Here is a 23913-nt window from a genome sequence, read left to right on the forward strand (position 1 = left end):
AATTTTGTTTCATATGTTGTAAAAAATCCAGCTGTTAACTTGATTGTGACTACACAATAGGTAGCTGTAACACCAAGTATATCTAGACTTATTGATCATAAAATATGATTTTGATCTTGCTATTGCGCGTAAGCAAAGCTTATTTTCTTAGTACATAATGCCTACAAAGCATTAATGTATACCTGAAACAAAGCTAGAACGACATATATAGTCCAACGATTGACAATACTATATCACTACACACAACTGGTATATGTGGGACTACTCCCGTGTCGTGGGGCTGCAGTTATTCAATTGCATAGCAAATATAGGCACTGGGTCCTGGTCCTAATTGCTAAGTCTTAGACTATAATCGATCAACACTTTGGGCCTAAGTTAGTCCTACAACTGATTAGACCTAGTCCTGTTTTCTTAGACTTGGACCTTGTTTGGTCCTATAACTCAGAGACCCGGTCCTACTTTAGACCTGCTTATAAGATTATACCTGGTCCTGCTTTTTAGACCTGGAACTTCTTGTTGGTCCTAAATTTCATAGGCCTGGTCCTACTTGCATAGTCTTAGACCAGTAACTGGACCAAAATATGACTACGGCATAAACTCAGCTTAAGTTTATTGTTATTTACTGTATAAACCTCAGACCTCAATTCAGTCTTGGACTTGGTCCTGTTGGTTCTAGACCTAGATCTATAATTGCTATTTTAATGACCTAAATCTAAATACTACCTAATTGAACCAGTGTAACAACTCACCAGGGCATGTACGGTACTTTGTTACATTAAACCAGATCTATGTTTCGACTAATTCTTTAGTCCAACACGTTGCAATTACAACCATATAATGTATTTTTGGACCTGGACTAATTTGTCTTAATCTTACCTTTAGTCTTAGATTAAGCTACAGTTCATAATGAATAAACGCTGTGTTTATAATTATTCATAATAAGTCCATCAAAAAGTCTTAAAGTCTTTGATGTTTTGTTTCTGTTTCATTCATTACATATGCAGCTTGGCTTGATTTTGTATTGAGTCTTCTTGGCACGACAACTTTGTCCTGGCTTGCAGACTCAAAACTTGCTTGGCTGGACTTGACTAATGAATGCAACACCGTCTGGGCTGAAACGGGCAAAAGAGGTCTCGGCTGGGTCCTCGGCTTGGTCCTTGGGCTCTGTTGGCTGTTGCTAATTGCTGCTGGGCCTGGGCTGGGCTGCTTTGGAGACTTCTGGCTTGAAGTTGGCTCCAATTTGCTATGACTATGTCAATAGTCAAATGTAGAATCTAACAAGTAACATCTAGGGCTATGCATAATTTACAGCAATTGTCAATGTTATGCATATGCTATGGGCTGTAGACACTACATAACTCGGTCTCAATATAGGCTGGCATGAGCGGTGTGAGGCTTCTGCAAAGCGTCCATTTCAACAAGCCACATTCATCCGCCATCCAAATTACGGCTAGGCTGCGATTGTCTAATCACACTATGCTTGCTTGCACTGCAGTGTATCAATGACAATGACAATGTCCATGACAATATCCGCGGCCAATTTCCAAAAGCTATCCGGAATGCATGTCACTAACTGGAAAACAAGTCCAATCTATACTCTCATTTTTATCCCTGCATCCTCGTCGCCAAATTGTTATGTTCTTGTGTTGTGGTTCTTAAAGGGATACATAATAATGAGATAATAGCACAGCGATGTAGAGTAGTGTCTGCCATTTAATGTTACGCCATCTTGCTGTCTCTCGCGCATGCGTACAAGGCTGCACATGAAGCTTGCGTCGTTAGTCTTCAGTTCATACATCACAGCAAAGAATACAAAATAAATGCTAATGAGGCACCCCCTTTCTTACACCAAACTGTTGTATCCTTTAAAAAAAATTCTTCTGATGATTTAAATGGAATAGCATATATCATTTTAAAAATGGAAGGTCCGGGAAATCATTTTGGATAAAATTAATGTCAGGGAATCCAGGTTCCGTTTGTTCTGAGACTCACTGTTTATTGTTTACATTATAATACTGGGATATCAACTGACAAAGATTCAAGGGTGATGTGGAGTATGGAACAACATACATGAAATAGTGTATTTAAAAAAAAATGTATTTCCAGCAACACAAAAGGGAATACTACCTGGATGTACTGATTATTTTTCTACAAGGTTTCAGAATCACTTTACAGTTTTTATAAAAAGCAATTATGAATGACTTTATAAGTACTAATTTCAAATTTATATTTGGTTGTTGTAAATGTATTTTGGAAAAATCATGCGTGAGTAACTTTGTAATAGTCTTCCCATTTCTTAAATTTACACTGAAATTGTAATACTGAAATGTGCTTGTCATTAGGTGATCTTTGAAGGTTTGCATGGTAGTACAGGTAATGTGGGAGAGGTTAACGGTTCACCATGTGATTAGTCCTGAAAAGGCCTGTTGGATGGTAATTTGATAGAAATGAACATTGAAAACGCTCATTATTGTTATTGTTTTGCTTTCTATTCAGCTCTATTTGTGTTGCTTTTCTTCCTGACTACACCGTCTGTCATTATGACCACTCTGGATAGTACAAACTACAAAGATGCTATAGCTGAGGCAAAGGTAGATATTCAAATTTACTTTAAATTTCATTTCAATTTATTTGTTAATGATAAGCATTAGATACATATTTATACAACTCATACAAAGATTCATTTGATTGGTTTAAAGCCATTTAATATTTGGTCCATTTTGTGCTGCATGCAAATTTTTTAATTTTATTTTACCATTGCACGGTTGAACTCTCTCCCTTAGTGTGTACCACTAAGCATGTGTGTGTATGTACATTTTGTATGTGTGTGTGTTTGCGCACATCGAAGTTAGCACATCAACAAGGCTGACTGCGCTCTCAGATTCATGAATTAAAGCGCGTCCCAAAAGAACGAAAACATTTAACTGCTTTCATACACGGGGAAAATAATCATGTTTTCAGAGAAAATGAAATACACAGGGAAAAATAATCATGTTTTCAGAGAAAATGAAATGTCAGACAAAGGCAAAATATATTTGAATTCCATCTGCTTTTGTATTTTTTCTTCTATATTGTCAAATAACACAATCTATAAGTCTATGAGTCGTTGTATAAACCAAATGATGCATGTTTTCATTCGTCCATTATGCGACCTATCCACTCTCGTTGAGGCTGTGTTTGCACCATTGCACTCAGCCTAACAGCTTTGTGCAATGGATTGAACAGAGCCTCAACTCGCATAAGGATAGATCGCTTAATGAACTCATGTGCATGCATCATTTGTATAACATATTTCCTCCACTGGCTTATTGTGGACATGTACTATGTACATATGGAATAAAAAACAGTACCATAAACTGAATACCAGTTCACTAGTGTTTGTGATGTTAGTTGACCTGCCAAACTTTCTTTGTAATAATTCTCAATCTTAACCTATTCTCAAGCAAGTTTATTACTAGCAATCTTTTTTTCTTTGACAACAGTCTCCATTCTTGTCTCAATTCTTGCCGACCCTCCTTCTGTGGACGTTCGCTGCCCTCCTGCCTCTGCTAGTAGTCTACTCCAGCTACTACTTTGAGTTCCATTGGACACGTACTAAACTCAACCATACAATCATGAGGAAAACATTCATCTTTCTCCTCCTCATGATCCTTATACTGCCCTCTCTTGGTCTTGCCAGGTAATGCTTTTCTATCTGACTTTACTTTGTGTGTAAATGTGAGTGTAATTTGATTAAATATTTGATGGATGGCTTGTTCACAGGCTGAGAAATTGGAAGTAAATACTAATGACAGATAATTTCAAAAGAATATGCCTCGCTCCAATCCAGAGCATAATGCATTATTATGAGTAATCATGAAATTGATGTTCTTTTCTTGTTATCATTTGTCTCAGTGCTCAGGCTCTGTTTGAATACAGTCTGAAGAGTGTGGCTGAGATCAAAATGAGATGGGGGTAAGTTGCACATGTTATTCCTAAAGCTGTTACGCATGAATTCACAAATGAACTTTAAGGTGCTAAATCAGACTCTCAGGCCCGTATTCTGAACTCAGGTTTAAATTAAACCCTGGTTTAAAGAATATGGGCCTCTGTGTTCTTAATTTCCATCAACTAAAATTGAAACCAGCATTCAATGTAGAGTTTCTTACTTTCATAATACCAAAATGCAACATTTTATAAAGTGCTTGATACTAACAAGATATGTGGAGCAGTTGGACTGTTTCTAAGGTGTCAAGTGTGTAATCAAATGACTGAGCAAAATGATGTGTATTATACACATCTTAAAATAGTGATAAGGATCCTTGTTATTTGAAGACCATTCTCTGAAAATAATGGCCTTTTAATTGAACTAATCAATACTACCAGTCATTAGCAAATTTTCATGTTCGCTAAAATAACAGACTGGTCACATGATATATTTCAGCCTATCATTTGATTAGGATCCAAATCACCATTTGATAAAAGTAACGTTAGAATCGGCTAAACATGAAAATACGGAAAACTAAGAACAATCCAAAACATCTTTATAAAACGACTTTGTTCTACTTTGATTGCTATGATAATGACAATATATTTCTTGCTGAGTTAAAAATTAATGATGAATAGAATGATGCGTTTGCTTGTGAACTATCTGAAGATGAATTTGCATGGAAGATGGATTGACAAATGAATCATTTCAAAGTCACATTTTTCCTTCAACATGTGGTCCTCTTTTTTTTTATTCACAACCCTTAGATGCATATTTCTTCCTGAGAATGGAGCCTTCTTTGTAAATTTCATCATCACGTCGGCCTTCATCGGCACCGCCCTCGAACTTATCCGCTTCCCAGAACTCTTCTACTATGGCATCAACATGCTGTGGACACGGTCCGAGGCAGAAAAGAGTACAAAACGAAGTGTGAGTTTGTTACTGGTCAAAAAATATCAGAATTCTAGTGATAAAATATGAGAAAAGCTATGTTTGGTAGATATATAAGTGATTTGATTATAGCAAATTGTCTCTCAAAACTCACTAATTTCAGCAGATGTGTAGTAATTAGCTTAATTGGATGAGCCTTGCTTATGAATGATTTATCAGAAATATGGGGCAATATAAATGCTGTGGATCATCATCAAAAGATTGAATATTTCCTATTTCTAACCTTAGATACACAAAACCTGTAGAGGGGCTAAATGAACGGTGACACAACATTTGCTCCTGCGACAAGTGCTGTGGGAATTATTTCATCAAAGAAGTAGGGTTAGGGTTGCAATAGGGTTTTATGTTAGGTTTAGGGTAGGGTATAGTGTTAAATCCCAGGCTGAAGTTAGTCATTTGGTGAATGTGTCGAGTTTATAGTGGAACAATTGTCGCCAGAGCAATTGTCATTGGACCAAATAAACTACATTTTCCATTAAATGGTACCATTATATAATACCAAACAATTTTTTATCAGAGTTTGATGGAAAGTCTTTGTACAAAATGAAATCGGTTGTAGTTGCAATATATCGAACACTACTATTCACATCATGAATGCGAGTAATTTCATGTTGTATTTTGTCTTTGCAGAGAGTGGCGTATGAGTTTCAATATGGAGTCCAGTATGCCTGGATCCTAACAACTTTTACTGTTGTACTGGTATACAGTATAACATGCCCTCTTATTGCCCCATTTGGTAAGTTGTATAACAGATTTCTAATTAAACATAAAATGTCTGCCAGTTCTAGCTGAATTGATGATGAAGTGTTTATGAAAATTAATAAAATAATTCTATCCCTTTTTGTTTTGCATTTAGCTGAATTGCAATCTGGTCTGATTCAAACTTGTTCGATGATCATTTGGGTACCATTTCACTTTGTTCTATTAAATTTGTTCATGGCTATTATTTCTGAAATTCATTTGGTCAATTAGCCATGTACACCTATTTATCATCTCATTGATTTTCACTATGGCTAATCTCATTTAGTCCGATACCCACTTAATCCAAGAGGTATTGTCCAATACCTCTTAATCTTAATGAGTGCATGACCTAATAATTGACAACATAGTCATGAGAGGAAATAGGTAGTACCAGGTAGGTAGAATTGGCCATTAGAAGATTGTTATCATCAGACAAAATAATAATAATCAGCCCAAGTGATACTAGAACAAATGGCTATTGACTAAAGTGATAGTACACCAAATTGAAGTTCTCGTAGTGATGTTAGATAATTGTGGTATTATACCTACTGATAACACCCCAAGTGGCTATAAACTGTTTTATCTGGTATGGTCGGGGGTCCTAAAGCTACGCACCACTCCATTGCGCATGCAATTTCAGTGGCAAAATAAATGCGCACTCTAGCTCTGTGTGTGGAACTGTGACTGCAGAGTGACGAACGATTCCTATTCAATTTTTCTACAGAGGCTGCAATAAATCATTGAATGCAGAGAAAACCAACAAATGTTTGGAATTTTAGAGTTATATTCACTTTAATTTCATATTTTCCTATAATAATATGGACATATTTTAGAAATTGAGACACAGGAAATACTATTTCTTTGCATGATAAATCGAGTGCGTAGCTTTAGGACCCCTTCTACATTGGGCGGCGAAATCAAGAGGTGTTCGGAAAACACTGCAGGATTTTGGTATTAGTGAGTTTTGTGATATTATCTTCTTGGTTAAGAATCTTTAGAATATTTATTACAAATTAGTGAAAGATAATTTGTTCAAATATTAAAATTGGCATAGTTTTTATCATAATAACGATATGGAGGTAATATTTTCAGATTTTTGTAGTTTGCCGTGATTGATCACTTTTAAAACTTATAGGTGAATCATTTATGATGTGAGTTTGAACACATTTACTTGTACATTTGATTGACATTGATGTATTTTTTTTAAATCAGATTGTTGAATGCTTATTCTTATTTTAAAAATGTGAGAAAATCACACTCCCTTGACTGGGATTTGAACCTGGGAACCTGGATTGCATGACAAATGATCTATGATTATTTGAAATCCTACCAATTATGATACCATATATCATATCATATTATTATTCTTAAAAGTCTATGAAATAGCATAAAAAAGATATGACAATAAATGATAAAAGTGCATTTTTGCCAACATTATTACATATCTATGTACTTTTTATGAATATAATTCATTGCAGGTTTGATTTACTTTGTGCTGAAGCATCTAGTGGATAGATATAATATCTATTTTGCCTACATTCCATCAAGAATACATCAAGGTATCCATCAAAGTGCCATTAACTTTGTGGTCATTGCTGGGATGCTCTTACAGCTATCCGTGCTCTTCTTTTCTGTTCTTAGACTTGGTAAGTATCCATTGAGTTATGCTAGAAAGTAGGATAGAATGTATAAATGGATAGATAGCAATTACCAAATACCAATTTGCTGTACATTGATGATTATCATGAAAGTGATCACGATGATGATGATAGTGGTACGGTGGTGGTGGCGGTGATGATGATGACGATGATGATGATGATGATGATGATGATGATGATGATGATGATGACGATGATGATGATGATGGTGGTGGTGGTGTGACAATGATGATGAAGAAAGATCATCATAATGGTGACAATGATGATAGTTATACGGTTGTGAAGGTGATTATTCTAGTGATACAGTGGGATGATGATGATTGTTTTTATTGCAAATGCTCGTATTATGAATTAGGCAAAAGTTAAATGAATCTAGGCTCTTGTTCTCCTTTAGCTATACAATGCAACAACCACACTCCTAGCACTCCACAGATAGTATATATCCCCTGAGAAACTAGCGAAAACCTTACCATTGTGGAATCATGCTCATACTTCCCCCTTCCTCCAACCATCTCCATGTGACTGGATCTATTTCTAACCGAGACGATAATGTCATGTGCAAATGTTTGAGAACTTTGCATTTAAATGAATGTTCGCATGCACCATGCCCTGCAGTGCTAGTGAAGTCAATATTTGGCAGACGAAACTGATACGTCGATGGCTATGGCTGGAGGCATGAGAAAAGACAGACACGCTTGTACTAACACTGCCAAGGCATTTGTACCATGGGAAATTCAAGCCATTTTCTATTTAGAAATACCTTGCCTTAAGATTTTTTCCGGATCTGGTGTTTGTGAAATGCAACCTTGTTTCTATTTGCCTTTGATATTTAACATTGCTCTTTGAATTTTACTTCAAACATATGTGGGCATTTTCACCACAGATGGACACAGAGGCAAAAAAAATCAAGTTGATATTCATGTCAAATGCTTTAAGTTTTTTAATAAAACAAGACCTGAAGTTTCTGAGACAAAATTTTTTTCCGACTCTGGCAGCCATTTTTTATTTCAAAATGGCTGCAAAAGTATGGATACAAATTAGTGTTGAAAATAGTATATTGATACATATTTTGTTTTGACAGATTTTTAAAGAACAGGTTTGATCATGATGTTTTCGCCTGTGATTTAGCTTGCTATTATAACACTTTTTAAAATCCCACAGAAAGAAACACCAGTAATTCATTCATCTGATAAAAAAACATTGATGAAGTATGTGATATCATGGTATGTAATGTCAGTTACCGAAAACATGAACTTTTTTTCTAATTTCCTGGAAAAGAGGATATATTATATGAAACTTGGTAGATTTCCTCTCTAGGTAACACTCCTCCTTTCTACACCAAAATTAAAGATTACCAATTAACAATGAAGCCATAGTGTACCATTAAATATATGTAATGTCAGTTACCAAGTGGAAAATGTAATGTCAGTTACCGAGATGTAATGTCAGTTACCATGATAAAACGTTGGTTACCAATATTGAAATGCAAATATGTGGTCAATTTTATGGTGAAGAAATATTGTATACTTGTTATTTAAGTCTTTCACTTTAAAAGTCACACCAGAAGGAGCTTGCTATTGACTTTTAAAAGGTATAGTTCACGAGGAATACTATATGAAATTATGAAGGAAGTTGCATTCCCATCGTGCAAAAAAAAATTACTATGAAATTGTTTTGTACATGCACTTACCAAGTACCTAATTGTTTGTATCAGACAATTTTTTGTTTGGTTTTCGGGGGGGGGGGTAGGGGTACTTTTCCCAACCTTTAAGCTTAACATTGTGATGAAGGGGATTTCCAGGGTCCCTTTTTTAGTTTCTAGGATTCTTTTGAGCATTGCCTCGCTAAAAGTAAATTCCTGGTTTTTATACCTGTTAGTAGTGTGGATGTGTGATACCATTTTGTTTTTGGTTTACAAGTATAGATGAAAAGTGAAATTTGACAGTTCTGATCAATGTTGCATGGATCTACTAAAACTGTGGTGTTTTTTCTAATTTACAAATAGTTCAGTTTCAGGTTAGAAGCTGGAGTTTATTTTTTGTTGACAGCTTATAAAAGAAATAAGCAAAGAAAATGATTAAACAAATTATGAAGAGAATTGAAATCCGACAGATATGAACAAGCATTGCTTGCACTGACCAGAATAGAAATCAATAAAACTACATGGCTGCATGAGATTCGGGGGAGGGGTACATGTAGCCTAGGGGAGGAGACCCTTATTCATTTTGCCTTTTTTTAGGGGAGGGGGAGGTTTGAGAAGGGAAAGGTTTGAAAAGTCAATATAAAACTGATGAATATATTATGGGTGTATAGTCAGAAAAATCCATGTGTACAGTCAATGCAATATTAAATTACTATAGGAAAACATGTAGCTGCTATGACCCCACCCCCCCCCCCCCCCCCCCGAGTAAGTAAAACATACATTTCTTATCTTTTGATAATTAAAAATGTAAAGTATTATGAAACTTTTATGATTTTAAAAAGCCTTACATATAAGTACCAAGAAAATTATGCCTTTGAAAATCATATAGCACTGGTAAATGTTAATGTGTATTGTCAGTTACCAACAAGTAATGATAAAAATGTTCAAATCAAAGAAAGGAATTAAGAAAAAAAAAAGTTTTTTCATTGAAATGTTCCTTAAAACTCGGGTATACTTCCACATCAAGCTCACTTTCATGTGAAGCCCTGCACAGAAGATACAATGCAATGATTCCACACATTTGACTTCCATGTGTTATCTCTATGGCAAATTAAGTGTAATGTCAGTTACCCTAATGTCAGTTACCAGCATGGTTGTGGAAAAATTATCATAGTCCCCAAAAGACAAAAACGAATTGTTTAATATTTTGACACATCTTAACCTAGTAACGGAGGTATATTTACATATTCAAATTATTACTCTATCTACTCAGGGACATGAGATATTTCAATTTTAATGAACACCCTGAAATTGCATGTCCTTTTGCGTAATGTCAGTTACCGACACATTTTTGCTTGCTGATGCGTAAAAAAATGTGGTTACATAGGAAAACTTAGTATCAGAGTATACAGCAAGGTTCACTTTATTAACTCTATCAAAAGCAAACTCCCATCATTTGTTGTTTTAAGGCCACCGCACACCTTACGACCCGACCAGTCGCCGACTGGCTTGCGACTGGGTGAGGGGAGATGTGACGTCACAACTCTTGTCAGCTTCGAGTCGCAGACCGGTCAGAGACAAGTCGCAAGGAAAATCGGAAGGATTTGACATGTCGAATCCTTATGACTGGATCGCAAGCTCAATCCAACTTCCAGCCAATCACACAGCAGAGTTGCACGATGCGTATTATGATAAACAACGCGCATACGCAGTAGTAAGCGCAATTTCTCAGGTGCTATGCCAAAAAGCAAAAAGCGCATGTGTGAGTCGCAGATCGGATCGCAAGGTGTGCGGTGTCGAGGCTTATGACTGCCTTGCGATTCATCTCCTCTCTCTCAGTCGCAAGCCAGTCGCCGACCAGTCGGGTCGTAAGGTGTGCGGTGGCCTTTAGAGATACACACAATGAAAGGTGTGAAAACATTGTGCCATGTAATGTCAGTTACCGTGAAAATGCCCATGTATGGTATGGTAGCTGAAAGGAAACAAAATCATAAGGTCCTCTGCATATGCAAGTAACAATTCATGTTTGACACTATGAATTTTGAATATTAGCATGCAAACTATTTTATCCTAGTACTTGAAAAAATATTGAATAAAATAATTTAAAATAGTTTTCCATCTGATTGGAGTAGATATGAATATTGCCATTTACCCATAAATATTAAGGAGATAAACTTGGTTGAGGAAGTGATTTTAAAAGAAATAAAATAGTTTTACAGCTTATAGAAAATGTTTTATATTCTTAAGTCTAAATGGGGCAAAGCATGTTTTTTTTGGGGTTTGCAGAATTCAATATTTTTTATACTTAATGAAATTAAAACCCAAGACACATGGATAGATCCTGGTTCACTCAAGTGTTTGCTCATGTAGCCATGATATCTGTCAGTCAAGCAAATGTGATAATTGGGGGGTGTTTCACAAATAGTGAAGTATGACTTAAAGTCATGCTTATATGTGGACATGCACATGATTTGTAACACGCAGTCTTATTTATTAATATGCAGTATGATTTGACCAATAAGGTGATGCCTTTTATCATACTACATGCAAATGGGAAGGAATTTAGGTGCAACTTAAAGTCACACTGAACTCCTTGTGAAACACCCTCCTGGTGTAATAAAGCCCAGAAAATAAGCTAAAGCAACATGTTTGTGTTTAACCGCCCTTTCACACGGTAAAAAAAATCCTAATTTGAATGATGATTCCAGTGAAAAATAAGGCTAATGACGAATTTTAAACACATGTGAAACCAAACTAGAACATGATTAAAATCACGAACACCTGCAATCATCATTACAATGATGATTCAAGATTCACATATGAAAAGGTCCTAAGTGAATAGGATATAAAGTATAAATGCTGTTGAAGCAAGAACCATGTGGAACCATCACATTCTTCTAAAAAGTTATGCAAACACTTTGTCGAGAGTTCTGCTGACAAACCTATTACATTATTTTCTCTGACTCATGACATCAGAATGAAATCATGTTGACATTATATAAGATTGGCCATCATCATAGTGAAAACATTTTGATGTGTGATTTTATTTGTCTTTCAACTTTGTTCAAGACTTGGAAGTGTATAATGCATTTTAACAGCATAAGTAGAATGATTTCTCATTTCATATCTGGAGGATGTTGAACTTTATTGAAGAATTTGACTGATGTCTTGCTGATCCTTTATTAATCTCATTGTTTATATTCATGTCTCTTTTCTTACTTACAGGTTCAGTGGATCCTCGATCTATCCTATTATTTGTATTCCTAGTCTTGACCATAGGACTGTACATCGCCAAGGTTTGTTTCAACATCTGGATGGGTTACGTACCTCCAGCTTACGATGAATTCAGCAACGAGGAAGAACCGGTTCAAGAGAAAGAGGTTGAACACAAGGTAAGATAGACCAATTTTTTATTTTCTCTGTTCGGTAGCAAAATTATGTTTCTGAGACGTTCGCTCCTGTTTCATTTGCTCCAGGGAAATATCCACACATTAGGCAAGTATAAATTCTAGTATATAATCTCTAATCCTATTCCTGACATCATTCTGATTTATTACAACCCTAATCCTAACTCTATATCTTGAGAGAAATTTAATAGCAAAAGTAAGGTTCCTTAATATTTGCTTCTTTTGCAATTTCTCCTATGAAAAATCCACACATTAGGGGCAATTCTATAAAATATGTACTTTCAACCCCACGTATGTGAGGCCTTCATGAAATTTTCTGTCTCTGATTTCTGGTTCTTATGATAGTCTGTAATGCTCTCAGATGATCATGACTTGGTCAGTTTATTAAAACTGGAGAAAAATGGGGGTCGGATCTACAAAAAGGTTGACTATATTTACGGAATAGCCCCTAGGCAAACATAATCTAGTCTTAATGCCAACCCAAACCCTTATCCTACTCCTCACATCATTCTGATTCAAACTCCTATTACAATCCTAATGTAATCCTATATCTATTAGAATTTAGTGGAGGAGCAATAGTTGTAGGATCAACCACAGTTTAAATACTGATATTTTTTTTTTTTTTTAATGTGCTCTCCTGGGGCCCATAGCATATAACTTTTGCCGTAAAAAACAAAAACTCTGGCAAATAAAATTATGCCATTGAAACTTATACATTAAAAAACTCAGGCCAAAAAATTGTCAGAGTTTTTATGGCAAAAGTTTTATGCAACCGATCCCTTGTAGGCAATTTTTAATTCATGTGCATTAATCCTGTTGTGAAGAGACATGCCAGGCAAGGCATCATACATGAAGTATTACATTTGTGACTGTTTAACTTACAGATACATTTTACCCTTTCAAAGAAATTTTTTTTTCTTTACTTCCTTTTGCTATCACAGAGCACAGTTTTCTCTTATTGAAATCATGCTTGTTCTATATATTTCATGTTGTTTTCTGTGTATTGATTTATACATATTTTATTTTTCTGTTTCTTCTCCTGGGAAGGCTGAGTGTTTCAGTAAATAAGAATTTATCAAACAAACACTGGAGGAAAAAGGAGTATGAAAGAAACCATAAACATATATTTGTCTATTAGATTGCTAAGTATCTATATGCCTGTTTGCATTCCAATGTTTTTATTATAATTTTTGTTGCGATAAACTTTCGCTATAATCAGAGACTTATGCTCACTTTGAACTAATATTTTATAATCTAATTCGGCCTTCAACAGTACTGAGTTAAGAGAGAAATTCAATGCAAGAGTAAACATTTTTTTTATAAATACTGTACGAGTTTTATGTCCTTTTATCTCCCAGACATGAATTGTATCTTATTGTACTCACAGTAATTTCTTAGCACAAGTTGAAAAGTTTGTAGATGAATAATAGAATCTTCAGCTATGAAGTAAAGAAAAAGCAGACACTAGTAATTAGGTAAAAGAAACAAGTTATTTTTTTTGTCTATATATATGTTAATCTTATATTTTGTTGTTATTTTCCATTAAGTCAGTAATTTCAAAAATGAAGAAAAGTGAAAAGGTGTAGGCCTTCATGTATGCCTTTTAATTTAAGGGACAGACTTATGTCATGTTTTACGACTTTTTAATCTGTAGCATCTTGTAATTATAGAGGAGAAAATTGTCATAGTGTAAGATCAAGATATTAGAATATTAAAATCTTGTCCAAAGTTATATCAAGAACTCTCAGATGGTAACGTCTTAAATGAATTTCTTGACTTGTAATCCATTTGTTTGGGAACAGTACCTTCATCCGTCTTACTCATTTGGTAACGATGATGACTTATCTCATCTCGACAAGGTAGGAATCACAAAACAATTTTACTAGATGTTGGTTGGAGTGGTCATAACCAGTGTTGGTTTGCCAGGATTACTAAATAAACTGGTTGATTTACTAACCTTAATATATTAACTAATATTAACCATGGGTTTGGGGGACTACAAGTTAAAGGCATATGACGTTTGGAAATATAGCTCCTGGACCCTATTGAATAAAAATTACCATTATGGTAAAATTGCCATGCAATTGTAACTGGAATCTTTGACAGGTTTTAGATGCAGTGGTGCTCCAAAGTTAGTGATTCCCACCAGAAAATGAACATATTTGAAGTGTTCAAGTTCTGCCATGTTTTAGTTTTAGTCGGGTGAGGAATATTACATTCAATAAAGTTTTTTTCTTTGGGCTCGCCGAACATTGTAGACAGTGATGTTGTCTTCATACAGCATGTAGGAGTGCCTTTTGTGGTTGGGTTCATTAATTTTTGTGCACAACTTTATGTCAAGTTCATATATTAATCTTCATATATGTATAATGACCTTAGTTTATGGGATTGCATATCACCCAGCTTAAAGCCCAAGGTGGTTTGAAATCATAGTTATTTGCAGATTTTATACATAGATTTTGCTTAATTCAGCGTGTATATTAAGAGAACGTCCGATAATGAACATTCTCTTTTGCCAGAGGGTACTATATTTATGCTTGTTACCAGGGTCACTGTATTAATGAGCCAACTCTTGTATATTTTAATTAACATGAAGAGTTGACTCGTTAATTAAAAATAGTGGGCTCATTTATGCTGTAACCTAAGTAACAATTGTCAATTTAGCACACTGATAAATGCACACATTCAATATTCAAGGGCGTTTCCTGAATATACATGTACACCCTGAATTAAAACTAATCAGTGCATGAAATTTGCACAAACCATGATTTCAAACAACGGATATAAAACCACTGTGAATTCAGGCCTATGAGTTGCAAGATAGTCTTTCCTGTAACAAAATAATGTGAAAAGATGTTCAGGCTTCAAAAGTCAAATTTTCGAAAATCAAATGATCTGAACGATTATCTTACCAATTATCAAAATATGAAGTCATGAAATTCAATTAGAAATAATTTCCTGAAGAGCAATGTTTCGGAGTGCTGAGAGGTGCAAAAGTTTCAATCGTGCGCAATGTATCTCATGCTTGACTGAACCTCAATATACTTAATCTGAATTTCTTTTAGTCTGTCCCTTATACTCTTTACCATTGAATCATGAAGTTCTCTTGAACTACGTGACAAGTTATATACCATTTTAAAGCTTAGGATATGTTTTTACTTATTATTATAGGAACGATCCAAAATGCTTTGCAAACACTCAATCAAGGAAAGTGATCGAGATATGCAGCGTAAAGTAGTTGCCAATGACTTGTGTACAGAAGGTCCATCTCAGCAGTTTTATTTGTGTTAGTGATAAAAGATTTACTAAGACTCTGTGCCTGTAGTCTAGTCTTGAGCTGGGTGGTGATGTATGGTACTAATTAATGATTCATATGTCTGTGTAATATTTAACCAACTGTTATTTATTTTCATCTTCAAGTGGTATTTTTAGTTGTATTTTCATGCACAATGAAGTGAACGATTAAAAAGCTGTTTATCATTGAAATGTGAAGCACAGAGGAATGGCATAAGGAAACTCAGTGCTTTTTTGTGACAAACTTGAATTAGCTCACAATTGTCTTCAAATTAATCGTGATAAAGTGGATTTGCCTTTCCAATGATATGAATTTTATAATTACCTTCATAGGGTTCATTTCATCCTTGGCACAGGCATCAGCCCTCATGGCCATATGATCTAATTTGGGCAATACAGATCTCTTTTGAGGCCAATCCATATTATCCAATTAATAATATTTAGTGGTGTGATGAAGGTCATGTGAGCAACATTATGCTATGTAATGAGTTTTATGGTCAAGCTAATAAATTATGTGATGTGTGATGGTGGTGTTCAAGCTAGTATGGATAACATATACATGTCTGTAACTGACAGTCTCAGTTTAAGTAGAGGTATTTTTACATAACTAACGTTCTGTGTTATTTCATTCACTGTCCATTTATTATTATTATTATACAATTAACTTAAAAATGAAATTAGACTTCTTGAATAAGATGAAGTCTTAAGTACCTTCGGGTTTTTTTTGTTCTTACTAACTAAATTACACATTTCAGTCTTGGTTGTAAGGTTTCAATCAGCATGTGTCACATACTAAAAGATGGAATATCTAAAAAGTGAAAAATATAGATGTATATTTTCATTAGGTATTTTTTTATATTTATATTTCTCTATTTATTTTCATTTATTTATTGATTTACTTATTTATGTATTTATTCATTTGCTTATTATTTTTTCTTTATTTATTCAATATTTATTTTCTATCTGTTTATTCATTTATCATTATTATTAATACATTTTTTAATTCTTAAATTGTTTTGGGTGTTTAGGAGATTCATCTGCATCCTCCAAGCTTTATTTGACACTTTACTTTATAATAATGATCAATGGAATATGTGTGCGTCATTGTATATGTACATGTAGTACACATGAAAGTGCATGCATGAGCAGAAGAGCAGTTTGATATCTGAGCAGCGCCATCTGAAGTTTAAAATTTGCCAGTCTGTTTGTGTGGGCACTTCAATTCATTAAAATAATAGTCTGTGTTTCTAATTTAAGTGTTTTGTTGGACAGGTTTATAATGTCTAAGGATTAAATACTTTGATGAAATATACATTACAGTAGGGTTCACATTCAACATGCATGACTAAGTCTTGAGATGATAAAAGACCTAATAATAATAATCAAGGCAATTGGAATGTTGAACCACAATTATCAATGACCTACATGTACAAGGGTTCACAGGAGAGAGAGAGAAAAAAAATATTGCGTTTCATACACAGTTATGTGGAAGACACTTTTTTCATGTGAGAATTTGACTAACATCATACATTCTGTACATAATTTTCATAGACAAAAGATATAGAGGGAAAGTACAGAATATATTAGATAGAGGTAACCTTGGCAGAAAGTCCGTGCTTTAAAATGTCTGACCTCCAATTCTCATTAGAGTCTGAGTGTATTTCAATTGGAGACAATCAGCTAATTTACATCCTAACAACGTGGCATGAGCACCTCGTAATGAAACTTGACATCAGCGTGGTGGTGGTCTGATGCATGTTTGTCACATAGCTTAAATTAACCATGGACCGTTTTCCGCTCCTTATTCGTCGCTATTTTTGTCGAAAGAGGGGCCGTGTGTTCAGGACAACATAATGCAACCATTTTAGCATAGATTAAAGGAGGATGTATTATGGTGGAAAAGACATGGTGTTTCTCATTACCGGGGGGGGGGGGGGGGAGGGATTGTTGCCACCCCCTCCCCAATGGAATCATTTCATCAAAGATTAAAGATGGATATATTATATATATATATGTGGAGTAGACCAAGTCCTCATTACCAAGGGTGGGAGAAGGATTGCCCCCGCCCCCACCTCCATGCCTAGATAAAATGTATTATGTACTTCAAATATTGATTACCAGTATGCAATAAAACCCAAATTAGAATGCTTCTTTTTGTTGCTAAAACTAATGTTTGCTGGGTGACTTTAATCAATTTTATATTTTAGCATAGATTAATATTTCATGCTTTCATGTTGAAATCATCATGAGTCATTCAGTTCTCATTTCTACAATTTAGTTGCCAATTTGAGGCTGCTCACTGGCAGGGTATCCCTCTCCCCAAGCCATATATGCTGAATGATTCATTTCCCTGTGTCACCCAGTCTACATGAATCTTGGTACACATTAGGTTGTATTTCATTATTTCACAGTAGAATGATATTGATTTCAGGCTGTTGCACATGATGCTCCTAAATGAATTTGTATTTGTTTTTTAATTAGATCCCAATCTTATATAGACCATTCATTTGAATATTTTGCTTTTTGTCTCACCTGCATAGCAGAGTGAGACTATAGGCGCCGCTTTTCCGACGGCGACGGCGGCGGCGGCGTCAACACCAAATCTTAACCTGAGGTTAAGTTTTTGAAATGACAGCATAACTTAGAAAGTATATGGACCTAGTTCATGAAACTTGGCCATAAGGTTAATCAAGTATTACTGAACATCCTGCCTGAGTTTCATGTCACATGACCAAGGTCAAAGGTCATTTAGGGTCAATGAACTTGGACCATGTTGGGGGAATCAACATCAAAATCTTAACCTAAGGTTAAGTTTTTGAAATGTCATCATAACTTAGAAAATATATGGACCTAGTTCATGAAACTTATACATAAGGTTAATCAAGTATCACTGAACATCCTGCATGAGTTTCACGTCACATGACCAAGGTCAAAGGTCATTTAGGGTCAATGAACTTTGGCCGAATTGGGGGTATCTGTTGAATTACCATCATAACTTTGAAAGTTTATGGATCTGATTCATGAAACTTGGACATAATAGTAATCAAGTATTACTGAACATCCTGTGCAAGTTTCAGGTCACATGATCAAGGTCAAAGGTCATTTAGGGTCAATGAACTTTGGCCAAATTGGGGTATTTGTTGAATTACAGCCATAAATTTGAAAGTGTGTTGGTCTAGTTCATAAAACTTGGACATAATAGTAATCAAGTATCACTGAACATCCTGTGCGAGTTTCAGGTCACATGATCAAGGTCAAAGGTCATGTAAGGTCAAAGAACTTTGGCCACGTTGGGGGTATTTGTTGAATTGCCATCATATCTCTATAAGTGTATTGGTCTAGTTCATAAAACGTGGAAATAAGAGTAACCAAGTATCACTGAACATCTTGTGCGAGTTATAGTAGTTTTCAAAATCAGCACTGCTGCTATATTGAATCGCGTGATGCAGGTGAGACGGCCAGAGGCATTCCACTTGTTTACAATCTTGTGGACTACATGTATGTTAAATTTTATAATAGAGATAATGGGAGAGAGAGAGTGAGAAAGATACACACACAAATACAAGAATGCTAGCTGAAAAACAGGACCTCATTGTTTGTATTTTCCTGAAAAATTGAGTGAAATTTTACTTGTTTTCATTACTTTTGGCATTGACGTCAGGATCACTCATTTTGGAGTGAATTTAGATGGAACCTATGAATGGTTCACACGAGTTTCACCTGTTAAAAAGAGTGAAATCCAACCAACAACAAGTGCAATTCTCTCGTTATCTGGTGAATTTTATTCACTCTCCAAGGAGTGAACTATTCACTCAATTTAGAGCGTATTTGCGATGTTTAAGCGGAGAATGCGATTCAGTATATGGGCTCACCATCTCCGCAACTCATTCTCAGAAGTGATGTAAAATTGAATCAAATCCTTTTTAGGCCAAAAAAAGTAATCTTCCACCAAGAATCCTTCCTCACCATGACTCACTCGGCAAAGTGATGGCAGACATTAACCACATTTTATGCATAATGGTCCATTAGACTGTAGAAGGGATAAGAATGAGATTGCATCTGAAATGTCATTGACAAATGGAAGCCCACAACATCTGAACATTTCAATAGATAGTGGTATAAACTGTCAGCCATGCATACTGCGGTTTCCTTCCAGTTTATTTCTTAGCACGTTTTAAATTTTCTTGAAGTATATTGAATAAGATTGGTGTTTGAGAATGTTGAATGAGGGATTTTTTATGCCCTCATATTCTTAATGATTTACAGTATTTATATAATTTGAATAATAAATTTAAATAATCCTACTAATATCATGCAATTTAGATGCCTTAATAAAAGTCAGTGCTGCTGTATGTGGCGTCTTTCAGCAGAAATGTCATTCAAATTCATTTCTTATCCTCCGTTTTCAGCATATATGGAGAGTGATGTAAGATCCCGCATACATTAATGTCACTAACATACCATGGATCTGACTTTTTATCAGCTATACATGTATCTGAAATACTGGGTTGATACATGTCTTACATTTATATTGCACTTGTGTTTTAACATTAAGTTCTTGAATTACTTGTCACTTTATTTACTGCTAACTTCACTCATGCAGCCAGATGAACCTAGCAGTACAATTCCAGATGAGTTGCAGGCAAGTGGGATGCTTGTTCTTTAAACTTGTTTTCTCTTGATTAATCTCTCTTTGATTCAATTGCAACCATATTTAGCATGGACTTTGTAATAATTATCATTCACAACTTTATGTGTATCACCAGGATGCAAATGTTGATTTCTGCTAGTCCGTCTTGCACTTGCCAAGATGTGTGTATCAATTATAATACATGTGCTTCTTACAATTTTTCTTTCTCTTCACTAGCTAAGCTTGCAGATTTGTGAAGTAGTTTGATTTTGAAATTATAGATTTCTAGGTTGAATTTGTTTGACACAAGAAGAGGAAAAAACAATGTAAGTATGGAGGATGATGGAATATAATTGACATGGTAAAAAAAATCCAGATATGTATAGAAAAATATGAACCAAAAGGAGGTTTCTAGAATTTCATTATGTTACTGCAAAATTGGTTTCAAAGTTAGTTTTTTTTTTTCGAAATCTCATAAGAAAGAGATTCTCCTGCCTATAATGTGTCCAGGAACATCCAGGATAGTTTTCCATAGATTTTTTTTTCTTCAGCCTGTTAAAAAGAACGCTGAAAATTTTTAACATTATAAATGAAATGTACATATAGCTTAAATGTACTTTTCACACCATTTGAAACTAAAAAGAAATATGAAGTAACCATATGAAAGTTGAGGTAGATACAGAAATATGATGATATTTCAGATCAGCAGATGTCCATGTAGAAAGATGAACCAGTTATGATATTGGGCTTATGCATTATTTACTAAAAATTATCAAAGTTTAACATAAAAGACCTCATAATAGAAAAAAAAATGGAGGAAGAAATAGATTGGGTATAAATTAAAAAAACATAAAGAACAAGAAGTTTTATTTGACCTTTTCTTCACATTTGCAGAGAAAGGGTCATCTTATCTCATCCTTCAAAAACATGAGAAAATTGACCAAATATTTGCTCCTCTGCCTGAATACACCAGAATATATAACTAACCTCATGTGTTCCTCTTCTTAACCCCCCCCCCCCCCCTCCCCGTTGGCTATTACCCAACATTGCATCTCATTTGGTCATTGGATGCAAGGATCTCACCAAATTACTTTGATATTGGTAACTTGCATCAAAGAATACCATGGATCACTTGACTTGCTTCGGCTGATGTGAAATGGCTGGAGTAACTCCATCCTCCGGGGTGATCCTCCCCCGGGATACATTCCCTCCTCAAGCAGCCATGACACTTAAGCTGTTCAGTCACAGTGGATCGTTTTCCTGAGTGTGTGAAAGAAAGAAAGAAAAAAAAAGAGAGATCTGTGCTTACCCTTAAAGGTGTATCAAGACTAGCATAGAACACCCACTGGGGCATCAGCTGAGTTTCTGCTCCAAAATGTAACAAATAGCCCTACAGGTAAACATTTTGAAGGTTATTTGATCCCCACAAACTTTTATCTCGACCAGCAATTTCATATATTATTTATAATTAATTATTTTTTACTGATAAAGCGAAATGGAATTGGCCCTCAAAAAAAATAATAATGCTGTAACTTGCAAAGGAACGACAAAGCCCTTCAATTCTTCTTAGGTTACATGAATCCCTTGAATTCTTCTTTGGTTACATTTGGACATAAAAAAATATCCTCTACAGAAAATCCCATTTGTTTTAACCCCCTGAATCTGAACTATTATGTAACTTTCATGATATTTGGATGCATAGAAAACTTCCTAAGATTTCAGGTATTACAATTTTCCAGATAACATTCAATGCAATGTAAGACTCATATTGTCTCAATGTTACCCTTATATTGAATAGAAATTATGTTAAATGTGAGGGTAACATTGAGACAATATGAGTCTTACATTGATTATGTACTATTATGTTAAATAGGTTGCATTATCTGGTAATCCTTAGGCAAGTATGGATGTCATGTTGAGCTTTATTTCTTTCTTTGAATTATGTATTTACTTTTCTTTTAAAGAAACTAACTAAGAAAATAAAATTACAATTAATCTTTGCGTAGCTCCTTTACCATTTCTTTTTCTAGCTTCTTTTTACTTAGGTTTTTACAAGAAAATGTGTGCATTTGATCCCATTTATCTTCTGGCATTTATAAGCTTCCTTATTTTGATATTTTGATTGGTTAATATTTATTCTACATGAGATTTCTGCATGGCTTTTTATCTTAAGCTAAGAAAACAAAATGATAAACGTTAATAAAAATCAAAGTGTTTCCAATATAATGTGTTTCTTCTGCATTAGCATACTCATGGTACACTTTAAAAATCAATCACTATGTATTGTCACTAAATCTATGCTTGCATCTATTTTTATATGTGAATTATTTATCATACATTTATTTTCTTACTGAATATCAAATTATAATATTCTTTTGTATGGATTATTCTTTGTAGCTTTTTGTCCGTAATAATGTAACCATTATATAAGTAAAACAATAATATTTGACTATCTTTGCAATTATTCATACACTTAAGCTACATAGTATGCATGGATTTGATATTTTTCCCACTTTACTTATTGATTGCATCAGGTTTATAATGGCTAGTAAGTTTTAAAAAAATGTTATTTGTCGATTAGGGATTAATGAAAATCAATACTCCCAAAGGCAGTGCAATGAAAACAATTACAAAAGATTGCTTTATACGATGTACTTTTTATTCAGAATGAAAGTTGTAACTTATTTTATGCTTATAAAAGGCATGTCTGTCAATTCATTGATAGTTTTTAAAGGTTTGTGCTTGTGTGTTTGTGAATTATAAATGTAATTTTCAATTTCTAGATTGAAGCTTGCAAATTATTTGCACAGTTTGCAATATCCTTCCTTTTCATCATCACTTGCTAAATGATTAGCCAAATTACATGTATTGCACAATGCACATTGTATATTCTGTTTAACATGTATTAAAAATGAGATTGCCGGCTTGTTTGTTTGAACTGATACTTTGCCTGCAAGGAGAACACTTCAATGATTGTTAGGACTTGGTCGTTCCAGTACCAGGTAAACAACTTCAAACACTCGAATATGAGATGCTTCCATGATGTCTTGATGGAATATTCATATGTAAACTTAATAGATATCAAAACACAATTGCGTGAAAAAAACATTCAAATAGGGAAACATAACAATTTATATTTTTTTCTATTTATTTGTAGCTCTGGTAATTTATTTTCCAGAATTTTCATTTTTTCAGTACCGGGATAACAAAGAGATATGTGAACAAAAATGTTAATGCATGCAGAGACAACTGATTCTTAAATACTCTGTAAGAGAGAGAGAGTAGGAGAGAGAGCGAGAGACAAATGAAGAGAGAGATTGAGAGAGAAGCATGATCAAATCAAATACTATCCTGATTTAGCTGTAGTAAGAGTGAGATGGTTAGATGGGGGGGGGGGGGAAAGAAGGAGAGAGATGGTGGAAAAGGAACGGGCCTAGAGGTTGTATTGCTATTCATAGATGAGGCATAACATATCTACTTTGAATATTACCCCCTAGGATTCCTCTATGGAACGCTTCTCTGGTTTCCTGAAAAAAGCATGTCTCCAGAGGGCCTACTACGCGTAGACTGCATCTTAAAACGGAAAAAAAAGTCATACATCACCTAACCCCCACTCCCAAGCT

At 34.7% G+C, this 23913-nt stretch overlaps 1 protein-coding gene across 2 annotated transcripts; it reads left to right on the top strand.

The window, feature by feature from the left end:
• Positions 1 to 2501: 2501 nt before the first annotated feature.
• On the top strand, positions 2502 to 21561 carry LOC129265251 (CSC1-like protein 2). Of its 2 annotated transcripts, XM_064101439.1 has the most exons (9): positions 2502 to 2591; positions 3483 to 3679; positions 3895 to 3954; positions 4735 to 4897; positions 5549 to 5654; positions 7138 to 7305; positions 12185 to 12351; positions 14169 to 14225; positions 20264 to 21561. In XM_064101439.1, the coding sequence occupies exons 1-9, from the start codon at positions 2541 to 2543 to the stop codon at positions 20324 to 20326; spliced, it is 1032 nt and encodes a 343-aa protein (XP_063957509.1). In that variant the 5' UTR covers positions 2502 to 2540; the 3' UTR covers positions 20327 to 21561. The 2 variants fall into 2 exon arrangements, with proteins under 2 accessions (XP_063957509.1, XP_063957510.1); XM_064101440.1 differs by lacking the exon at positions 14169 to 14225.
• Positions 21562 to 23913: the final 2352 nt, after the last annotated feature.

Source organism: Lytechinus pictus, chromosome 7 (assembly GCF_037042905.1).
Source record: "Lytechinus pictus isolate F3 Inbred chromosome 7, Lp3.0, whole genome shotgun sequence".
NCBI classification, from domain to species: domain Eukaryota; kingdom Metazoa; phylum Echinodermata; class Echinoidea; order Temnopleuroida; family Toxopneustidae; genus Lytechinus; species Lytechinus pictus.